We start from the raw sequence: 8,443 nt of genomic DNA, 5'->3' as shown, positions 1-8,443 counted from the left end.
CCTCAGCCCCAGCCCCAGCCCCTGACCCTGACCCTGACCCTGACCCTGACCCTGCCCAGCAATTCTCTCCTTCCCTCCCCCACCCTCTTCCCCAAGAAACGGCTCAAACTTGCTCCAGATTTGGTTTTCTTTATGCTTTTATTTTCAACATTTTTAAAAATGTGTTTTTATCTGGCTAAGTAAAGTCAAAAAAACACCTTGGAAATCATAGAAAAATGCAAAGGGAAAACAGTCACCCATTTTCCCATCGCTCTAGAGACACGTTCACTCAGAAAGCATTCTGGTGTGCTTTTCGCTGTGCTTCTTGTGCATACAATACATAAAGGTTTCGGAATAAAGCCACGGTTACGCATGCTGGTAGATGCTACACCGTCTCAGTAAATGTTCTCACGCGGCCTCAGTTATGGATTGAGACGGTGTCCTCCGCAGTGACCTCCAATATAATGGGGTGAGGGTGGTGCAGGGCCAGGCGACGTTCTGTTCTGTTCTGTGAAGCACCTATCAACTTGGCAGCACTTGTCAACAACAACAACAACAACAGTTTATTCCAATGGTTCTCAACCTGTGGGTTGCGACCCCTTTGGGGGTCGAATAACCCTTTCACGGGGGTTGCCTGAATCGTACCAGTAGCAAAATGACAGTGATGAAGTAGTGACCAAAATAATTTTATGGGTGGGGGTGGGGGGCTCACCACAGCATGAGGAACTGTATGAAAGGGTCGCAGCATCAGGAAGGTTGAGAACCCCTAGCTTATTCCATCATGCAAATAAGTGTGCCAGGCAGAGAGTGGGGGTGGGCAACTAGTATCCTTGTGTATCCTCCCTTGGAGCCAGTCTGGAAGCAGAGTGTAAATAAAGCAGAAATCCTCATGCAAGCAGTCGGCTGAAGGAGTGCTGTCAGGTGAAGCTGGCGAAGGAACCAGGAGAGAATGCTGCTAGCAAGGTTAGGAGCCCAGAGTCTGTTCTGACTCAAGCGACGAACCCCCCCCCCCACCTCCCCCGTACAACCAAGCAACAGAATAGGAAGGGAGCGAGCCAAACTAGTTGTTGTCAAGGTGGTTCCAGCATCTGGCCGCCCGCCCGCAGGAGGGTTTTCCATTGGCTGCGACCTTCCGGAAGCAGGAGAGCAGGCTTTTCTTCCCAGATATCTTGGAGTTGACTCAAACCACTGATCTTCTCCTTGGAAGCCACACCTGTGAACCATGTGTGTCACCCAGGCAACCAGAATGAGAGAGGGACAAAACCCAAGCCCACTCCATGGAATTGGTTCCAGCTGGGACTGTCATGCCTGATAGGAGCAGCCAGCCTCGTTTTCCTTCCAGGAGCAACTGGTGGGTTTGCACCACTGGCCTTGCAGTTAGGACCCCAGTGCTTATGCCAGCGTGCCGCTGGGGCGCCTCAGAATAGAGAAAGGCCCTGCTGGAAGATGTGGGTCCCAGGGACATCCAGGTCCAGCCTGGTTCCACGGAGGCCTCTAGAGTCGGGACGGCACCACAGAACTGCCCCACTTCGAGGCCTTTGAAACCCACTGATCCCCTTGGCTATGGGCTGCCCCCCTGGGTGGGGAGGGGCAGGGAGGATAGACCCTCCTAAGCACCTCTTGAGATGGAGACAGTCCCGTGTCACTCAAGGACATTCTCAGGGGAAGGGGGCATCTGCCAGCTGTTAGCAACTCCCGTAGCAGCTGAGGGCCAGGAGCCTTGGCTCCCTAGAGAGGGTCTGCTAAGGCACAAGGAGCCTCAGCTGCATGTTCATGAGATACATTCTTGGAGATGGGATCACTGGGTTTCTAAAGACTTTGGGTCCAATTGTCTGTGCGGCTTCCCCAAAGAGAGAACTGGTCTGCCCTCCCAACTGACAAGGGTGGGAGCAGAGGCTTCCCCACAGTTGCCCACGTCCCGTCCCGGGGTAGGTGCCCCCCCCCCTATGTGCCAGATCTTTTGCATCCTCACCCACCCGTTCAAAGAAGAAGCACCTTTGCTTTGCATGCGCACTTCCTTGACTATTGGTGAGACAGAACACTCTCTTTCAGAGGCTCGCTGGTGAGTCGCGCTTCCAGTTCTGTGAAGGTCCTCTGGTGCTGTTATTTTTAAACCAAATCACCCATCCCGCTTCCCTCTGGTTCTTTGCCAAGCTCCGATTCAAGCAGGTTTCCTTTCTCACTTGCGTTCAGCCAGCTCCCCTGCAACGGCTAAGCTGCGAGGGCGGCAGAGACCCTGCTGCCTCTGGGGACCTTGGGTCTGGGTCTCACAGTCCCACCTCCATGACCTCAGGGCAGAGAAAACAGAATGCTGCCCGCAAGCTGGTGTCCAGGGCCAGCCCCAGGAGCTGTGGGAGAGCCAGCGGTGTATTCCCTGTTTGCCTGGGGATGTGTGGCCAAAAGGCCTGACACTGGTTTTTGTTTCTCCTCCTCCTCCTCTTTCGTCATCTTCTTCTTCTCCTCCTAAGGCCTTCGAAGACTTTTACCTGGAGCAGAAGCCCACCGTGAAGGCCCTGCTGGAGTACACTGACAAGGTGTTCACGTTCATCTTCGTGTTCGAGATGCTGCTCAAGTGGGTGGCCTACGGCTTCAAGAAGTACTTCACCAACGCCTGGTGCTGGCTCGACTTCCTCATCGTGAATGTGAGTGAGTGGCTGAGTGGGCACATGGGTTTGGGGCTTCCCGGCCTGTCCCTCAAAGACCATTCCAGAGGAGGTCCGAGCACGCAGCGGTGAGTCTGAGTATATAGCCTTGCACGTCTGTGAGTGCTAACCTCCAAGCAACACGTGATTCTGGTGCAACCGTGACCCTCGGATTGTGTCATGGATTGTGTCACCTTCCAGCAAGAAGGACCATGTGCCTGCCCTCTGCGTTTGCACCCAAAGCAGGACGACCTGCAAGAGAGAGACATGGGCCAGTACAACTGTGATGCCTAGCAAGCCCCCCCTAGACGGGTCAGGAGACCGACTGGAAGCCTCTGCCGACTCACGTGGTTGCAAGGACAGTAAAACTCCAAATTTGCAGGTCCGACAACAGGCTGGAGGACTCTGCTGGCTCCTGCCTATGTGCTGCTGACGGCGTCACCATCTGCAGGCCCGATTTTGCCAGGCTGGAGACCCCTGCAGATTTATGTCCTAGGAACCAGAGATCAGGCGATAAGAATGGTCTGTGGTTAAGAGAGAAAGAGAGAATGCTAACTTTTCCAAAACATCCGCTTATATTTTGGAGACAGGCCACACACACACACACACACACACACACACCAGGAAAATTCAACTTCCAAATGATGGGCTGCTTGCATCAGATCAAGATCGCCTCGTGGAAATCGATCGCATTATGTTGTATTGTGAAAGAGCAACCAGCGTAGTATTGGCCAAACCACTGAGAATCACAGCCTAGACAAGGTGACTCATCATGCCCTCTACCCTGAGGGGTCCTAACCCTAGCTGTAGAAACACCTGGGGACCACAGATCCTGATGTTGCATGTCTTGGATGGGGCCTAGGCATCAGGGGTTTGTAAAAGGATGTCAGGCATGACTAACATGGTGTCATCATCCCTGAGCTTATGCCACTAGCTCCCCCATGGTGGGTCCCTTCGGAAAGATGATGGGCTGAAGCTCCTGGGGTTCAGAATCATCGTAACTTGTGGCCACGGATGCCTGCATGAGGGAAATGACCGAGTGCCCACCCACACCCTAAATGCTATTCCTTTAAAGTCATCTCCCAAGAGTCTTCCTGCCCCACCGTCAGGAGGGGTCTCTCCCCACTCTTCACCGCTTCACCGATATAACTTGCCAGGCCCTTGGCCTCTGCAGTTTGCAGCAGGACTGTAGGAGTTAACTGATCAGCGCTGCACATCCAAGGGTCCCTGCAAGAACGTGCTGCGTTCTTCTCGGCCTCCTCCACTCCAGCAGCTACCGGCACCAAGGTCTGTGTTGCGCTGTGCTCGGGGAAATGTGTCTGTATTTGGTGCCTGCCTCCTGAAGCTGGATGGGGGCCAGTACAGAACATTTTTGTCCAGCCTCCTGTCTTGGCAGGTCCTCCCACAGCAGTCCTGTGAGCATCAGGCTGGGAGGCCTGAGAGCTGAGTCACAGGTGATCATTTTGTGCATATAAAATAATTATTCATAAACGAAGGAAAGCTGTTGTCTTCTTCTCACTGCCCACCAGGTGAGGGGCAGAAGCATTTCTCTCTGTAGGCCTCACTGGGTTTAGTCTGGGGTTATTTTACTCTCCCACGCAGACTGAGTTTTCCTTCTGATTTTTATCCTTTATTCCTTCCATCCCTTCATCCATCTATCCAACCATTGGCCTTCCCTCTTCCCTTCCTCCCAAGCATCCATCCCTCTTTCACTCCTCGGCCATGTCTATCCCTCTCCTTCCATTCATGTTTCCAGTCTTCTTTCTCTCTCCCTTCTGCCCATCCAGCTAGCCTAACCGTCCTTTCACCCGTCTGCCCACTGACCCTTCGCTCTTCTAGCTTTCGATTCATTGTTTCATCCCTCTATCCAACTATGGGATCATTTGCTCTTCCGTTCATCCACTCGTGAATCTGCCACCCAACGATCCTTCTGTCTCTCTTTTCTTCCTCTCACCCATCCAGCTGCCCCTCGTTTCTTCCGCCCATCTTTCTGCTTAGCCACTTTCCTTCCGTTCATCCATCTGTCCGTGTACTCAGCTAGTCAATCTTCCAGCTGCTCGTTGGTTTCTGACACGCGTCTGTTCTATTCCATGCTCCGTTGTTCCATTCATCTGAAAGTCTCAGGGACCGGAAGGAAAACGCACCTGCCTTGGAGGAAGCTTGACCAGAAGGCTCCTCCGAATGGAGGGTGAGAAGACCGTCTCTCACTTACTTTGAGCAGGTGATCAGGAGGGGACGGTCCTTGGAAAATGGAGCGAGTCATAGAAAACAGAGAAGGTCCTCAACAAGAGGGATGAATACACTGGCTGCAGAAACAGGCTCGAGCTTTATAATTGTGAAGATGGAGAAGGACCGGCCACTTTGTTATGTTTTGCTGCCTAAAGAATCACTATGAGTTAGGGCACCTAATGGCATCAGTCCTCGTATGCAGCCTCCCATCTCCCCCCATCCACCCCTGCAATAAGGCTTTGTCTTCTTCCATGCTTCCAATCAACTGTCCCCCACCTTTGTGCTGCTTACTTCATCCTTCCTTGCAGTCCTTCTTCCGCCTCCCTCTCAGCTGCCCTCCTCTCCCTCCCTGCTGTCTCCTCTCCACCCAAGGATGTGTCTATCTTTTCTCCCACCTATCAAATATGACGGACAATGACTGAACACAAGATTGCCTCGTGAATCACTTTGGGAAGAAGCAAGGAATAAAGGCAAGAAGGCCAGCGAAAGTTCATGAATAAATCTCATTGTTTCTTCATTCCATTTCCCCGTGAGCTTTTTGAAACCTTTCTGTGTTCTCCATAGGCAAGAGTTTCGATGTTAATCTTCCAGCTGATGAAGCACACACAGAAAAAAGTTGACCTATTGGAAGGAGTTGGAGGGGTGGGAGTGTAAGCACTACTGAAGAGGATCGGTATCTTGGGGACACAGAGACATGACCCTTGCTTCCTCTGGAAGCACCGGAGTGGTTGAGAAGCTTCCGGGGGCAGCGGCATCAGCTGTGGGGCTGAGAAAGGAGAAGTGGTTCAGCAAGCATGAGGCAAACTGGAGAAGCCAGTCTGTATGACAGAAGACCCGGAGCCAAGGCACACGCACAGGTGTGTTCAGGGAACAACTTGGTGAGGGTATGATAGATGCATGAAACTTGACGACAAAAATAGGTTGTGACCATAAAATCCAGGCTAAGGGATCTGGAGCTTTGGTCCCGAGGATGAGAAAGGCCCAGTGAACGCTGGGACCAAGAAGGAGACATACTCGATCAAAACTGCAGTGGAGCATGGGCAGCCAGTGTGCAATCCTGGGAACTGGAGACCGTGTGGGAAACAAACGGCCTGAGGAGTGAACAGAATGGGGTTGGTGCAGGACTTGGCTGGAAAACCCCCAGCCCCTGGCAACCCCAACTGCTGATGGTCCACAGGAGACAGTTTTCCAGGTGAATGAACCCAGGAATGAATGGGGCCCAGCGTGCTGCTGGCTTCAACCAGCCCTGCCCTCTGTCAGCCAGGATGCCTCAGAATGCCGCCTGCTGGTGCCTGGGGCCTCCCTTGGATGAAGGCCGAGAGAGGATTCTTTCCCTTTCTGTTCTTTGCCCTGGTCGGGAAAACCACCCATTCTAAGAATGGGCGTTGTTTGAGACTCTTATTGCTCAAAGGTAAATCTCTGTCTCTCTGTCTGTCTCTCTCTTTCTCTGTAGTGTGTGTGTGTGTGTGTGTGTGTGTGTGTGTGTGTGTGTGAGTGTGTCTCGCCTCGTTGCTAGGAGTTGCAGCCTGAATCTCACTGGGGGTATTTTGAGTTCTCACGGGTCTGGGTCACAGCCTTCGCCTGGCTCAAGCTATGTCTGGATCATGTTGTCTCTCTGGCATCTTCGGACGGTCCAGAGAGGTGTTGCCAATGATTCCTTGTGTCACTTTGTGTCCTTTGAAGTCCTTTGGCTGACACCTAAAGAATGTGAAGGACTGCCAGGCAAGTAGGGGCTCACAAGTCAGTCTTTAGCCCTCAGATATCTGTGGCAGCTGGACTTCAGGGACACCGGCCAGTCGCCCACGCGGAAGTACCGCAGGGCTACGCAGACCTCGGGATACTCTTAGTCTAGCTCCTTCATCTCACAGAGGGTGGGAATGCAGCTTGAAAGGCACTGACCCAATGTCATGAAGAATCCATGCTAAGTGGGCACGGACCCCCAGACTGCCAATCTTTCTACCCACTTTCCTGGACAAGGATGGCTGAGAATCATTATATCCCTCAAAGTAAACTCTCAGCATGGCCCCATTAAAGAGCACCCTTTCTCCAATCTCTAAAAGTTGACTATGGTTTCAAGATTGCCAGAGCCTGGGCAGAGGACCTAGAAAGGAAAGGGGGTGGGGGAGCGTCATGTGCTGGGAGTTTGGCCACCTACTTACCAAAGGGGTTAGCAAAGCGGAAGAGTGGCTTTCTTTTTCAAAGAAGTAATGAAGTAAAAACCTGGAACAAAAGAGGGGGGACTGTCTTTCTCTCAACCTCTCATTGGCATTGAGGATCACATGGGGCCTGAACCGGGGCTCAGACAGAGTAGGAGGTAGGAGAGCAAGCCGGGAGGCTCGGTCTCCTTCCACTGGGATGACCTTTCGGGGATGGCGGGGTGATGGTTTTGCTCTCTACCTGTCCTCAGATCTCATTGACAAGCCTCATAGCAAAGATCCTGGAGTATTCTGAAATGGCACCCATCAAAGCCCTTCGGACCCTCCGTGCCCTGCGGCCGCTGCGGGCTCTGTCTCGATTTGAAGGCATGCGGGTAAGACCACAGCCCTGACCTATCACAACTTGCTTTGATCTGCATTTGGTAATATCTCATCCACCCCTTTAATGCCCACCATACCACTCCCCTTGAGTGCCAAGAGACTCTCCTCCAAAGGTGGACTCTGGCTCCTCCCTGCCCTCACCAACAGAAACCAGGGTTTGTGAGAAGTCCACCTGAGGAAGTGAGTGAGGGGAAGGTAGAGACTGACAGTGACTGGTAGGGGGAACATCTATGGGATCGGATGGCATCCTGAGATCAGGTGGGAATTGCACTCCAGGGGAGTGCTGTCCTCATGCTCCATCAAGTTCCTTTGTGACCTCTTTGTGTCCACCCGTGAACTCCACAGCCACACAGCCACCAGGGCTCAAACCTCACTTCTTCTGTTCTTAGTGAAATGACCCTCATGCCTGGCTCTACATAACTTTGCTTATCCCAATCTCTCCACCCCACCTCTTGTCCTCATGGCCAACATCGCCAGAACATTCTGAAGTCTTTACCCGCCTATGACAAATGAAGTGTTCCTCTAATGCTCCATTTCAATGCAACGCCACAGTCTTCCTTCCAGACACTCAGCTGGGCCCTCAGTCACCACCATTCCCCTGGAGTGCAATTCCTACCTGATCTCAGGATGCCATCCGATCCCATAGATGTTCCCCCTACCAGTCACTGTCAGCCTCTACCTTCCCCTCACTCACTTCCTCAGGGTGGACTTCTCACACACCCTGGTTTTGTTTTATAGGGAAAAGGGTAGCTGCCAACTGTTCCCCCTCCCTTTTTTCATAATATGCTGCCACCGTTGGCCCAAAGTAGACATAGCTTCCTTTTAACTCAACTGTGTCTTGAAAACATGGGGAGTGTGTTAGTCCAGGTAGACTAGAGAAACAAATCTGGGGAGACTCATATATGTATAAGAAAGAGCTTTATATAACATAGTAATTGTATATTAAGAAAACATCCCAGCCCCGTCCAGATCGAGTCCATAAGGCCAATATTAGCCCATATGTCCGATATTAGTCCATAAGTTCCTCTTTAGATTCACACAGCCATGCAATGATGC

General features: G+C 52.1%; 1 protein-coding gene across 1 annotated transcript in view; it reads left to right on the top strand.

The window, feature by feature from the left end:
• The window catches only part of SCN10A (sodium voltage-gated channel alpha subunit 10), a 129,063-nt gene that overhangs the window by 103,805 nt on the left and 16,815 nt on the right, over nt 1-8,443 (top strand). Inside the window, exons 20-21 of the mRNA XM_004708679.1 lie at nt 2,448-2,621; nt 7,258-7,380. Coding sequence (XP_004708736.1) covers nt 2,448-2,621; nt 7,258-7,380 — 297 coding nt within the window. The remainder of the gene's footprint in view (nt 1-2,447; nt 2,622-7,257; nt 7,381-8,443) is intronic.

This window comes from Echinops telfairi, unplaced genomic scaffold (genome assembly GCF_000313985.2).
Source record: "Echinops telfairi isolate 266 unplaced genomic scaffold, ASM31398v2 ScPeMD7_4225;HRSCAF=4972, whole genome shotgun sequence".
Taxonomy (NCBI): Eukaryota; Metazoa; Chordata; class Mammalia; order Afrosoricida; family Tenrecidae; genus Echinops; species Echinops telfairi.
Note: the sequence above shows the minus strand (reverse complement) of the source record. Positions and strands in the feature narration are given on the sequence as shown.